At 29.3% G+C, this 15,154-nt stretch overlaps 2 protein-coding genes across 2 annotated transcripts in view; both read right to left on the reverse strand.

Annotated features, from left to right (window-relative positions):
* Window positions 1-7,484, reverse strand: part of LOC123293839 — a 75,720-nt gene extending 68,236 nt beyond the window's left edge. The window contains exons 1-2 of the mRNA XM_044874780.1: window positions 7,457-7,484; window positions 1,063-1,102 (exon numbers count right to left, since the gene is read on the reverse strand). Of these exons, the coding sequence (XP_044730715.1) occupies window positions 1,063-1,099 (37 nt within the window). The 5' untranslated portion in view covers window positions 1,100-1,102; window positions 7,457-7,484. The remainder of the gene's footprint in view (window positions 1-1,062; window positions 1,103-7,456) is intronic.
* A 5,176-nt stretch (window positions 7,485-12,660) lies between these two features.
* On the reverse strand, window positions 12,661-13,863 carry LOC123293053. Its single transcript, XM_044873769.1, has 3 exons — window positions 13,709-13,863; window positions 12,998-13,212; window positions 12,661-12,929 (listed from the first exon to the last, which is right to left on the reverse strand). The coding sequence occupies exons 1-3, from the start codon at window positions 13,861-13,863 to the stop codon at window positions 12,661-12,663; spliced, it is 639 nt and encodes a 212-aa protein (XP_044729704.1).
* Window positions 13,864-15,154: the final 1,291 nt, after the last annotated feature.

Below are 15,154 nucleotides of genomic sequence, written 5' to 3' on the forward strand. Positions count from 1 at the left end.
GAGCTAAAGCGTTTAGCTTTTCTTGACTTAAAGTCGATCGGAGGTAGTTCTTTACTCTCTTCAAGCAAGAGAAGCTTCTTTCCCCTGAACAATTTGTCGCTGGTGTACAAAGAGCCATACGAAGTACTATATCCAAGTTTGGATAAATGCTTCCTAGATTCTGATCTCGCAGGAATAAAGACAGACTTTTTAATGATCCAGAAATTTATTATTTAGCACTGTATATAGGACTATATTTCGGTTTTTGTTGAATATTTTAATTCCTCTATAATTTTTGAAATTCGTATTTTGTGTGTGTATTATAATTTTTTCTAAATTTTGTCAATCGAAATAAAAAATTTATGAACTAAATTTGCCGCCCCTTAAAATTTGCCGCCCTAGGCTCCAGCCTACTCAGCCTGCTGGTAAATCCGCCACTGGTGATAATATAAATATTTTCAAAGCACTTATTTGCGCTTCTTCCAACCAAAACCCATTATACAATACAACTATTGGCAGAGAGCATAATACAAGTAAGGGACACAGCTGAATCGATCGCAGCGCTATCGTCTTAAAAAATTTATAAAAAATCATGTGTTTTATTTAAAATATGACTACTTTAATGTAAATGGTATAGCAAATGTCAAATTATAATTATTGAAAATAACAATTAATTAAACTTGTTGCATTAGAATTTGTAAAAATAAGAGACGAAATTGTATAAACAATATTTTTAATGACCTCGAAGTTAAAAAACGACTTTAAATAAATAAATTAAAAAAAAAAAAAAAAAAATATTTTTAAATGTAAATTAACATAAATTATTTAAATTTGTTAAAACTTATTTAAATTTATTTGAATAATAGTGCTCTATTAATTCAAAATGAAAATGTATAAAAAATAGTTTTCAATAATTTAAATAATTTTCAGATACAGCGAACCCTAATTATTTAGATGAGAATAACAACCACCGTTAATTTAACATCATTTAGAAAACACATGCTTGCTAGCATATTAAATGAACCATTAAATTAATAACATACAGAGAAATAATATTTAACAAAAAAAAAAAAACAAACTTACCTAAATAAGATTTTATACATCCCTTCGAATCTACCATTCCCTGAAAATAATTATTTTACTAATGAGATTATATGTCAGGAATAACATTTATAAAAAACAAGTGAAAACAAATAATTGACTGAGTTAATGGTTAAAATACCATGTATAGACTGTGTTGATTATCACATTACACATATACCTATACATGTCACACATACATAACTGATAATCCCATATTAATACATAGTATAAAAGCATCTAATGTGTGCCCTCGTGAGTATACAGTGATGTTTACAAAAAAATGTTTCAAACAAAAGTTGTTTATTTTTTTATAAGGAATATTTTTTACATTTAAACTTTTGTTCTATCTCTAACGGTTTACAAGATGGATCCTACAGACCCAAGACCCAATTGACCTTTGTTGCTCATTTACGAACTCGATCTCACTTTTTACGTCCTGAGTACACTTTAATTTCAGTTTCATATCTTTTTTTGTTTTTGAGTTATCATGTTGACGGACGGACGGACGGACAACTGGAAATGGACTAATTAGGTGATACACCTATACCAAAATTTTGTTCATAGTATCAATATTTTATGCGTTACAAACTTGGGACTGAACTTAATATACTATGATATATTTCATATATACATGGTATAAAAATATCTGATTTGTTTAGTGAAGAGATATTTTATAGTATACGTGGGTATACTTGTAGTGATTCAAGTATTCGAGTTAATAATGCTCGTTTTGAGTCTATTTGAGACGAAATTTTTTTTCTATGTTTATGCTCAAACATTATTCGTTCGTTTCTTTCTATTTGTTCAAATAAAAAAGCGTAATGTGGGTTTTTCCGTTGAAGTGTACAGTCTCACTCTCATATGTTAAGTGGTATAATAATAATTTGAAATAAATGTAAAAAGTTTAGTTCCATAATAAAAATATGATTTGAAAATTTGGTCGCAAACGTTTCATAAAGTCAACAATTTTCGAAAATCAATTTTCAAAAATTCTGGTTATAACCATTCTTTTATTTAGTTTCACGTGTCTCGTTGTCTGTCTGTAATCAAATCTTGCAAGTCAAATATGATCCACTTCCCGGTTTCCGATTGAGCTAAAATTTTGCATGCACAGTTAGTTTGTTTCCCAACACTTCCACCATATTTGATATATATACATTTTTTTTACTCTTAAATTAATAATTTTAATTAAATAACTTTTTAAGGGACAAGCTTTTATTTTATTAAAAAGTAGAAAAAATTTTATCTATGAGTCACTCATACCCGACTATTGCTAAAAGCTTGAGGGCGCCTAATATCAAGAATGAATCGAAAAATAATTAGGCATGTGAAGTGGATTAGGCGTTTTTGATATTTTAAATTGAGCACCTCAACTTTTACAAGTAGTCAGGTATGAGTGACTCATAGATAAAATGATTTTCTACTTTTTAGTACAATAAAAGCTTGTCCCGTAAACGTAGTACAATACACGTAGATACAATTTTTAGTACAATAAACGTAAATACAATTGAAGACAAAAGAAACGAGATATTAACAAAAAACTGATTTTTTGCGATTTTTGTCCTTGAATATCTAAGGACGCTGACACTTGGCTATATGTGACTTTTGAGACAATGTTTGTACTATCAAAATAAAGATTTGTACAAATATTTCAGCTTATTCAGTTAGATTCCAAGGTGAAATCCTAAAATGATTGGATTAATAGTGGATATAATAATTTTATTTTTAATGTAAAATTATTATCCACTTTTTAGTACAATAAAGAGTGTAATTTATGAATGATCTAATTGTTTCATAGACATCTGTTACTTTTATTAAAGATTTAAGCCTGTTTATGACTGCTATTATTGACTATTTGTAAGTACAGTAATAGTACTACAAAAATCAGCTATTAAAGGAAAATGAAAGAAACGGCTAGCATTTCGCTAAAATCTCATGAAATGGGTTTTTTAGTTGTCAAATATCATTAGTAAGGAAGGCGTGAGTTTGTGGTGAAAATGTTTCTATTTGTTAATAAACAATAATTTTTTTATTCAATAAAACAATCAATGTTAAAATTCACTTAAAAAATTACTAAATAGGCAACTTATACGACGTAAATGTTAAATGTTTGTCAATTAATCGAAAACTATTACACATATATGTAATTCAAGTTGCCTATTTATTAATTTTGTAAGCCAACTTTAACATTGATCGTTTCATTGAATTAACAATTTATTATTTATTAACAAATAGAAACATTTGTACCACTAACTCATACCATACTAATGATATTTGACGCCTAAGAAACACATTCCATGAGGTTTTAGCAAAATGTGGGTGGTTTCTTTCATTTTCCTTTATTTGTACCATCTTTAACTGTACGAATAGTTAAACTCCGAGTAGAGATGATCATATAGAATTGTTTTTTTCATAAAAGGAATGTAAGATATTAGAACATATTTATTAATAGGTATAGACACCTAAATAATATGGGCATCTGTTTTTCCAGACATAAACAAATCAATGATTAAGGGGTTCCTTAAAAATATTCTTCTAAAATTTACATAGATATATACAAACAATAATAAACCCAATTTACCTACAAAGTAATTTTTTTAAGTAAAAGAACAGACTAATTTAGAATCCTTGAATATATTTATTATTCAAAGTAAGTATAAAACTGCAGTCAGTCGCACGCAATTCTATAATTATATAGAAATTTTATGACAACTTATATGGGGGTTAGTTATTCGAATAGGTAGGTATACTTAACACATATAGGTTCATTTTATGAATAACATCTTATTATGTAATAATATTAGAAAATCAATGAATTAGTGACGCTAATATTTGGTTCATTTACTAATTTAAATATATCAATGGCTTAATTAGAGGTTGAAGCGTTAAATTTTCAAGAAAATGATTATAAGATAACGTATTTCTTTTAAGAAGTTCACAAATTAAAATAGAACAAAGAATTAAAAAAAACTTTTAACAAAAAAAACCGACTTCAAAAAAACATTCCAAAACAAATTAATATGCACTATAAAAAGTAAAAAAACAACGATAATATAATGTAGTTCAAATTATTGTTATTTTTGAAGTCGGTGTCAGCCAAGGAAACAACTCTGACAGAACAGTTTGCTACATTAGCTTGGCTGACACCGACTCCAAAAATAACAATAATTACTACATTATATTATCGTTATTTTTTTACTTTTTAGTGCATATTAATTTGTTTTGGAAAAGTCTTTCTTTTGAAGTCGATTTTCTTTTTGTTGAAAGTTTTTTTTATTTTGTGATTTTTAGTGAATCTGAAGTACACTCACTTACTTTACTTGTCACTAAAAAAAGAATCACCGAAATCGGTTGGCGTGATATTGAGTTATTTGGCATTTACCGCGCACATACTTAATACGACTTTTATAGTTTTCTCATGGATGTCGTTGACAGAACTGGGCCAAAATGAAATGGGACCACACGGGAAGCACCAGCTTTCAAACAGATAGAGAATCATCAAAGTCGGTTCACCCAGTCGAAAGTTCTGAGGTAACACACATAAAAAGAAATAAATGCAGTCGAATTGATAACCTCCTCCGTTTTTGTTTGAAGTCGGTTAAAAATAGAACAAAGAAAAATATTTTTAATATCAGGGAGACTGACTGTATTGGAATAATAATTTTATACAATTAATTTTTGAAAATGCTTTTAATCATATGGTAAATGGCACAATCTGGATATTCGATTTTCACACACTTTTCGCTATAATTACGGTCGTATTTCACCAATAATTTGTCGAATGTTTTATTCAAAATGTTCAACCCATTCTGGTTTTTTGTCGTAGACAAATGACTTTCATATGTGAAATTAATACAAAAATTTCATAAATTTTCATTAAAATATTTTATAAAGATAGAAAATTTCAACAAGTTGCAAGCGTTGCTCTAATGTGTATCTGTTCATTATGAAATGGCAGTCCAAACTAAATACAAAGCAACTGTTTGCTTTCAACAGAGGGGGATTAACGAATTTTGCGCCTTTAGGGAGTCTTAAAAATTAGCGCCTTCTTAATACAAATTTATGAATAGAGACTTTTTTTTGGTTATTTTTTAGAACCAGTAAAATCGCTTTGGTTGTCCTAGGCAGTTACTCGGCTCGATCTATCTTTGTTAAATAAGAACGTAGATGGATACATTCTTCAAAAAACCACCTTTCATCAGATCAGAAATCATCAGAATCTTTACGAACAAACTTGCTATATTTTGAACTTCTTTAGTTCAGATTGATCAAATTGCTTGAAAACGAAAATTTACTGTAAAAATTGCTGTATAATTCTCGCCTCTATTGAAGTTCAACCACAAGTCCTGTCTATAATTTTTAGATATATTGTCACTCTGAATGTTTCTCGCACAGATAAGGAAGAAATAATGTATTTGGCAGATTCATCTTCTGTGATCTTTATCTTCCGTGCACTCATTTGTGTCCTTTCCATATTTTTTAACTATGAGTGTTGTCAACTCAAAGGTGTAAGCCTCTAACAAAACACCCTTACATATTGGGCTACGGTCTGTGTATGGCCTAAAAAAATTCGAGATTAAGTAAGATTAATAAGAATATATGAGTAACTCAATTAATTTGTCCTCAGTCTAATTTGGTCATTTACACAATACTTTTTCACGATATTAGCTTTCATACAAGCTAAAAAAAAAGTACTAGTTGCAAGAAAATATGTTCTTAATATGAGGGCAAGAAAATATTTTCTTAGTTCGAGAAGATGTTTACTTGCTATTTTTAAGCAGTCAAAAACTTATTTTCTTCAATTAAGTATTAAGATTATTGACTCAAGAAATATTTACTAGTTATAAGAAAATCAGCAGCTTACGTAATTAAAAATGAGCAGTGAGAATGTAATCCTTTGGTTTTGAGCCATTTGTCGTCAATTATTCAATTCTATTGAGCACCAATTCGGCGAGTTATTGGCGAAATTCCATTTGACCAAAATCATACTCAATCATGAATAGTATAAAATCTTTCCAATAAAGCCAGTTTCATTGATATTAAAAATATTTTCCTTTCTTTTACTTTAATTTAAAGTAGTGGACTTCTAAAAAAATACCCGTTATAAAAGATAATCAAAAGCCTTACTAATTGGCTTTTGCCCGATTTGAGTCTAAGTGCAAACGATCATTTATCTTATTACTTTTGTTTTTGTTTACTTTTAATCATGTATACGATATTTATTTACATCATGGTCTCTCGATTATAATTGATGATTTTTAGTATGATACATACAGCGTAAACTAAATATTGATAAATATCTTGTCTGGTAATCTTAATTAAAGAGAATTGAAAAAAATACATTCGAACCAGTTCTCGAACTCGGACTTCTTGGATTCATGTCTAGCGCCCTACCAAATAGGCCATTCGAGTTCTAGACGTAGAGTGCATGGCAACCCATCTAGTGCTCTCTGTGTCTAGAACACACAGAGTGCAGTAGACACAGAGTGCAATCTAGTACAGTCTGTGTCTTAGATTCGAACCGGGTTCGAGACCCGGTTCGAATGTATTTTTTTCAATTCCTTTTAATTAAGATCATTTATCTATTTAGGTATATTTTAAAAACAAATTTTTGAATATTTTACTTATTTCAAATTAAAAAATAAGTTTATACCAAATCGAGTAACGTCCTTGACAATGTAAGTAACTACTTTATATGCAAATTAAATCGACAAAACACTATTATTACCTAGATTTTTTTAGTTGAATATATCGAATAAATGCTATATTATATACATAGGGGTTGCTAAATTGACTGACAGATTACTAATTTACTATTTGAAGGTCATTGTTTAACCCTATAAATTGCACTTCTCAAATTTATGCTCACAAATTTATTCTGATATGTATCCTATGATTGAAGAAATAAAAAATATTAAAAAATTATTTCAAACGTATCAAATTGTAAAGAAAAGTACGAAAATATTACAAAAAAACTGTGAATTGTTTTATCTTAACTTTCCTGGTCAATGAAAAGCCGGAAATAAACACTCATCCAACCCTTATACTTTATAGAAACGGAGGAAGAACCAATTATAGTATATATATTTCTTTAATCCTCTAAACAATCTTTCTAGTAAATGATTTTCAAAAAATTAAAATATTTTAGAATAATAGTAAGAAAAAAAAAATTGTGACGTAATTGTTTATTGACCCAACAATATAATGTCATCAATATTGTGCAAATGTGATAAAAAACCTCCCCTTTCCATGCTAAACCAACCCTCTTTTGTATACCTATATTAAAAATAATTCACAAAATATTTTGATATTTAGGATACACAAAATATTTTGATTTGACAGAAAATCATAAAAAAAATAAATAAAATTTTCAATATATTTTTATTAATCATACCTTTTTAAGTGCGCAAGTCTTTTACAATTATTTAAGGGTTTCATTAACAAAATGAAACATTTCACTACATTGTACACAAAATTTAATAATATTTCATCCATTTTCGTTTTTACATTTTTGATAATTTTAAAAATATCACTTTAACAAATTAATTAAAAAATATTTTTTGATTTTATTATATCACAAACATGAGGAAAAATCTATAATATTGATATTAAACTGTATAACACTGTACCTATAACACACACCCACCAAAAGAAAACTGTGTGTGATTGCAGCGCCATAACGTGTAGGGTGCATGTACTATAAACTATAGTAAGTATACATATAATGAATTTCAACCCCCCTTACGTTTTATGTGTATACAACAAGCATTGTCACCACCACCTCTGATGTACAATGTTTGTGGAAATGCAAGAGTATTATATGATGCAGTGTGTTAAAAAATGCTTATTTGCATTTTTCTTTAAATATATATATATACAATATAGAACTTTCTATGAATGTAGATGAAAAACAAAAGAAAAATAGCCTCTGGTGACGTATAATCTAACTAAAGATCTTAAGTAGTTTTTTTTAATTCAAGAATAGTTATTTACATATAATCATTAAATGTAATCCTCGGGCTGTAAGAAGTTTTGAGAAATGTCTTCTAACCAGCTTAGTGTAGGCGCTGAGTGGGTTTCGTATTTACACTGACGGATCTAAGTTAGAGAAGAGGGTGGGTTATGGGATCTTCTCTGAAAATCTCGATCTGCGTCTATCATTTCCGCTGTATACACGCTACAGTGATGGCTTTTCATGAGGTATGTGAATGTATAAGACTGAACACCCTTTGGTGCAGGGACATTACAATTTTCACCGACAGCCAAGCAGCTCTTAAATTCTTCAGCTCAGTCTATCTAACGTCAAAGGTAGCACAGGACTGCCGTATGTCCTTAAATGAGTAAATGAGCTAAACACATGAATGTAAACCTGGTATGGGTAACGGGACACAGGGACATTCCAGGATGTTGTGAAGCTTCGGGCTCTAAGAAGTTTTGAGAAATGTCTTCTAACCAGCTTTGTGTAGGCGCTGAATGGGTTTCGTATGCATTTACAAGTCCCACCGAACAAGGAGTGTATTTAACGTATTTTGACCCGCTGAATCCTAATTTTCAACTTGCTCATCGATCAGAGTGGGGGGGGGGATTTGTTATAAACAAATTAATTTCTTATACGGCCATAGCTTTTAAACGATTGAAAATTTACCAAACAATTTTATACCATTCTATTCTACATGAGAAAACAAATGTTTCTTTTCTTTATTCCTGTTGATACGACCAATGGAATTGGAGATATGGTTAAAATTGTAAACAAAAATGATATTGCATAAGATCAGCACGCAACGCTTCGTTTCAAACGTCCGGGTCCGTAGATTGACCAATAAATAAAATTTTTGTACTTTAAGTTATTCATTGTCTATATTTTAATAATATGCACATAGAAAAATTTGGAAAATTTGCGTAAATATTTTCTTGATTTTTTTTTTCGAGAATCCTTTACAAGACCACTAGCTTAAGCTACCTGCAAATTCTTATCTTTTATAGTTTTGGATACCAAAGTTTTTTCTTAATTTGCGTCTTCACGGGTGAGCAGTGATGTTTACGAAAAAAGTATTGTAACAAAAGTGTCTATTTTTTAAAGGAAAAATTTACATTTAAACTTTTGTTTTAACTCTATCGGCTTACAAAATAGGGTCTACGGCCCAATATTTTTCATTTACGAATTCAACCTCACTTTTTAGGGGCCATTCGTTAATTACGTAATCAAAATTTTGAAGATTTTTTACCCACCTTCCCTCCCCTCACGTAAGCATACATAGAATTTCTCGAATTCCCCTCCCCCTTATTAGGTAAGATTCCAACTCGTTTTATGAACTTCTATACCAAATTTTTTTTTTGCAAAAAATGCAAAAGTACTTTCTTCTTAGAATTTGATTTTGGACAGTTGCTTTGTGCTTACTTTGGTTTGCTTTAATGAACAGACTCACGTCAGAGCAACGTTTGCAAATTGTTAGAATTTTTTACTTAGATGAAAATTCGTAAAATTTGTATTAATTTCTCTTGGACATGTCTCTAACTTCATTAGATCAAATCTAATTTCATTAGATTATTTTCATTGGCGAGATGTAAAGTGATTAAACCGGAGATCGAATTACCGAGAAAAGTGTGTGTAAATTGAACATACAGATGAATTACAACTTTATCTACGCGAAAGCTACGATGAAAAAACACTTATTACTTAGAACTTGCGAAAATGTTATTAAATAGTTTTTTATTTTGCATTATTTCGAATAAAGTTTTTACAAGAAGGTATATTAAAAAAATGACATTAGAAACTATTATATGGCTTTGGTGGTTGAAAATAATCTCTCGTATATTTTGTAAGAAATGGCCATGATTTTTTTAGTTTAGCTTTACGTGTCGAAACATATCGACCAGGTCCAGGTATTATTGGATCAAATGTATCTGGTCTAACATTGTAATTTGTTGAATTAAAAGGATACCAGTTGACTTTATCTTTATAAGATGACCTAAATTTAAACAAAACAAGTGAAAACAAAGAATTGACTGATTTAATTGTTGCAATACCATGTATAGGCAGTGTTGATAACTCTGTCACATTTCACATACATACATATCTGACATATTTAACTGATATTCTCATATAATGCGCAAGTGTTGATGCGCAATCGTTTGTTTTTTTGACGTCACGTAAATAACAAAAGATATTCACTTTGATATTAATTAACATACTATAAAATTTGCACATAATTAACCCCCTCGTGGGTTAACAGTGATGTTTACAAAAAAATGTTTCAAACAAAAGTTTTTTATTTTTTTATAAGCAACATTTTTTACATTTAAACTTTTGTTCTATCTCTAACGGTTTACAAGATGGGTCCTACGGACCCAAGACCCAATTGACCTATGATGCTCATTTACGAACTTGACCTCACTTTTTACGTCCTGAGTACGCTGTAAAAATTTCAGATCGATATCTTTTTTCGTTTTTGAGTTATCGTGTCCACAGACGGACGGACGGACGGACGGACAACCGGAAATGGACTAATTAGGTGATTCTATGAACACCTATACCAAAATTTTTTTCGTAGTATCAATATTTTTAAGCGTTACAAACTTGGGACGAAACTTAATATACTATGTATATTTCATATATACATGGTATAAAAATTGTTTAAGGTCTTTAGGTCTTTACTCCTTTAAAGTGGTTCGGCTGTCACGTGACTAGTCGAATAGGCAATTTGTATGACGTAAATGTAAGAAAATACTCTAAAAATATCGTTAACTAGGCAATTTGTATGACGTAAATGTAAAAAAATGCTCTAAAAATATCGAAAAAGCGTCAAAAACCAAAATTTTTTATGTTTTCTTTTTGGAAAGCGCCGTAAGGTAATGTTTTTTTTTTTTTTGCATAAACCGAATCTGTAATAAATTTTCTTCATAATGAAAATTTTTTTAAAGCTCAATCACTGATTAATTATTGTACAATTAACATTATTGTGTGTTCTTCCGTAAGGTACTACGTTAAAAATCACAATTTTAAAATGAAATAATTCAAAATTTTGCCCTGCAAAAGGCCCCAAAACTGTGTTTATTGTGATCAAGGGACTTTGAACTATCATTTACCGCAAAAAAATGCACATTCCCCGTACTTGCTCAAACAGCCGAACCCCTTTAAAGTTAAGTTTTCTCACTTTGGATGAACTGGATTATATGTTGTTGGTGTTGGAGATGGCTTTATCAAAAATTGATTATCTTCCAATGGATCAACTTCAAAAACATAATTTTTAAATCGTGAACTCTTGAAAAATTTTCCTTTATTCGCATTTTTTGGATCATTTAGAAGTTGATCCAAAGATGATTTTGTTGTTTCATAAAATATTTTGGAACAGTAAGATTTTGTTATAGTTGATTGTCCAAAATATGATTTATTGTTTTCATTTGTTCTTGGGCCTAAATATTGAAAAAAAAAATTAGATTTCAGTTTTGAATAAAACATCTGAAACAACCGATATTATCGCTTTGGCAATGTAGATGCCCTTACCATATTGGATTGAAACAGCTTACAATTTTATAAGTATAGCCAGACTCTGATATGAAATTGGAAATTGTCAAAGGTTTTTTTTTTTTTGATGAAATTGAGATGATTTCGAGATATTTTACTCAAATTTTTGCTTGCTTATTATAAGCATTAGAAATTTTGGAATGGAATATAAGAAGCTGAAATGAAAGAAACTTCTACAAGACAAAATAGAAACTTTCAACTTTAATAAATGGATAATGAGGCTGAGCCCCTCCAGCTACAATTTATATTTTCCTCTACTTTCAATCATTTTTTTTTTTAGTTCCGTTTTATTTTGACATTGCTCCTTTTTTACTAAACAAACACAATAAACAAATTCATTTGGTGATTGACCGACAAGTTTCTGCAGAACTATCAACTGAAATCAAACCGGGAAATTTCTCTACGTAGGGTAAAGTGCTACATAATGATCCCTCAGGGTAAAACGATTCCTCTTTGTTTTAAGTGAATCTTTGTTTTAAGTTACTCTTCGCCGGCTGGTTGTTTTAATCTCGGATTCTGCTGACTCTTAATAATTTTATGTTAAAAAACATTTTGTTAGGCGTATAATAAATTTTAAGGTCAGTTTTATGACGATATTCAAATATGTAGTTACGGGTCAAAAATGATCCCTTTTATATATGTTAAAATGATCCTTATTTTGTATGTAAAATTATAATAGGTAAAATGATCCCCCATCATAAAGTAACCAAAAGTATTCCTACGTTACACATATCTCGAATAGTTTGCTATAAATTATATTTTTTCTTAGGGGGATCATTTTAGGGTACGTTCCCCAATACGATTTTTTGCGGCATCTCGGGAACTTCACGTCAAATAATCAAAGGATCCGATTTTTAGGTTTTTAAGAATTAGAATTACTCTTGAAAATGAAAATTTAACAAAATTTTTCTAATTAATTTGATCCCACAGCTAGTGAATTTGATGAAATTTTGTATTTAAGGTAATTTTGACCTAACAAATACAAAAATCGGGTTCATTTAAAAAGTCTTTTGGGTCCCAGTTATCATTTTGAATCCCTAGAACGAAAATATGGTTGATTTTGTACTCTTATGCTAATAAATATTTACTTCAATTTTTTTCATATTTATACCTGTAAATAAATCATAAGGACCTCGTTTGCTAACATTTTTCGTAGGTAAACGAATTGAAACTGCTGTTTTATCAACCGGACAATATTGATTCGGTGCTAATAACGAAAGTATTTTACAAGGATTTCGTCCACATTGATATTTTTCAAATTCTGGTATATTTGAAAATGAGACAAATTGCCCTTTTTTCTCTTGATATAATTGATCAGGTATATGACCTTTGCCATAAGTTCCTAGGACATAAAACACATATTTGTTTAAACAACAAAAAAAAAAAAAAATTTTTAACATTGACGTTTACCTGGTCCTGGAGTTGTGCTTTTTACTTGAATTGTAGTTCTATCCTTGTAACCAAAAGTTGGTTTATTTAGTTGATTGCTTTTCAAACTTCCAGGAAGGTAATCAACATCCCCCGGACATCCAAGCTCGACTTTTAATGTTTCTCGTTCTTTTATAGTTGGATTAATTAATTTTAAATTTTCTTTGAATATTTCATCTTCAAGGCTTCTTTTCCATCTAGAAATTACGGTTTCTTATTAAATTATTTGGGCAGTATTTTCTATTGGGCCTAAGAGACAGGTCAAAAAAAATTATCTGAATTTACTAAAGCTGATTATTTGGGGATTGGTTATAGTAGTTGTGTACGCACACATACTGCAGTTAGTCAAGTGAACGGTAGAACAGGGGTCAGAAATATGCCTTCAAAACGGTTGCGATTGCCGTGGTATTTAAATGAATTTACTAAATCTGAAAATTGTTATACAAATTATATATTGCATATAAATAAATAACAGTTATGACAGTCAATCAGTTAAATGTGAGAACAGAGCTGGTCAGTCAGCCCTAATGTATGTACAATACATAAAAATATGCAATTAATGTTTTTAATTTGTAATTTTTTTAGTGGTAGGTACCTACTTAATTGTATGTTAACCATAAATAAAATGGTCAACTAACCAAATTGTGGAACAACTCCCGTAGTCAAATTAAAATAAGGTTTAGTGTAACTTACGGTTCCATGGTAGATTTAGGGCATATTTCAGCCATTTTATACAGGCGTTGAATGTTATTCAATTTACCATATTGTTCAAAATCTTTACCATATTCAAATAATTCAAACGTTAATAAGTTTAAGTCATTTTGAAAATCATCCGAAATGATACCCATTTCTTCAAGATGTTTAATTTTTTTACAAAGTGGCATTTTCAATTTCTTTTCGAAATTCATTACAAAATAATTCTAGATTGAGGTTTGTTCGAATATTTTTAAAGTTACTGATATGCGTAAAATAATATTAGCATAAAAGTACCATCGCAGCAATCTGTAGAAATTCTTCGTATGAAAAATATATTGAATAATTCCTTACAAGAAAAATTTAAAAAACTAGCTCGACCCGTGAGGACCTCCAATCCCGTAGTTACAGTAATCCGTGGTGGCTATCCTGTACCCGTGGCTCAAAATAACAAACAACAAATGTCGTGGAAAAGTGGTGTATAAAATCAAAAGTTCTTGAATTAATATTAGGAGAACATGTATTAAAAATAGTAATTATATATCTAGAGTATTAGGAGAGCATCTGTATAAACTAAAATGAATTCCTAATAAACTTATTATTTAAATTTATAATATTTTTTCGTTCAAATTATTTGTCTAGCGTGTTTTTTCCTAAGTGGTACAGTTTTAGACCGTGAGTATATTTTTCGTCAAACCTAGACATAATAAGCTTGAAAATGAGGCATGAATCATGGAATTTGATAAAGAAATAAGGAAGATAAGAGTAGGACAGAAAAAAAACTTGCTAGAGTAATAATATATAAGATAAATAAATATAGTTTTATAGACACCCATTTTTTTGGTCTAAATAGGTTAGAATATCAACTATAAAAAAATATAACAATTTGAATACTTACCTGTTCAATAAATCGATAAAAAATATTAAATTCATTTCGATAATTCTCGAGTTTTTTTATACGGTTTACCCCAAAAGTTTTTAGTCATCCTTCCACCCTAAATATTTCAAAATCGGAGCGAAATTTTGAACATCGATACAGTTATCAAAATCTTATGAAAACTTTTTAACTCGAATTTAAATTATAATTTATATAATTTATATTGGCGTTAATATTACCACCAATCAAAACATGTTTAGATATATCTAATTTTCAATTAATAAAAAATCTTACTTGATTAATTGTTATATCGAATAATCGACTCATCGACTCATAAAAGTATTTTAAAATAAATTTTTTAAAGACTTTTCAAAACTTTTGAAATTACAATTTTTATTGATTGATCCATTAAAATATTTTTTGATTGATTCCATGGTAACCGTACTATTATATTCACGGTAATTAGAGTTCTATAATATATGGTCCGCTCAAAATAATGGTTTTACGTAAATTTATTCAAAGGCAAAAAAAAAAACTAAAAAAAAGGAATGTTTCGACATCTAATTATA

The sequence above is a fragment of the Chrysoperla carnea genome, chromosome 2, assembly GCF_905475395.1.
Source record: "Chrysoperla carnea chromosome 2, inChrCarn1.1, whole genome shotgun sequence".
Taxonomy (NCBI): domain Eukaryota; kingdom Metazoa; phylum Arthropoda; class Insecta; order Neuroptera; family Chrysopidae; genus Chrysoperla; species Chrysoperla carnea.

Excerpts from the sequence above, each read along its gene's own strand:
- LOC123293053 (XM_044873769.1), bottom strand. The coding sequence starts at position 13,863 with ATGGGTATCATTTCGGATGATTTTCAAAATGACTTAAACTTATTAACG. Across the intron at positions 13,213-13,708 it reads CCTAAATCTACCATGGAACC|ATGGAAAAGAAGCCTTGAAG; the intron begins GTAAGTTACACT and ends CGTAATTTCTAG. Across the intron at positions 12,930-12,997 it reads AAGCACAACTCCAGGACCAG|GAACTTATGGCAAAGGTCAT; the intron begins GTAAACGTCAAT and ends TTTATGTCCTAG.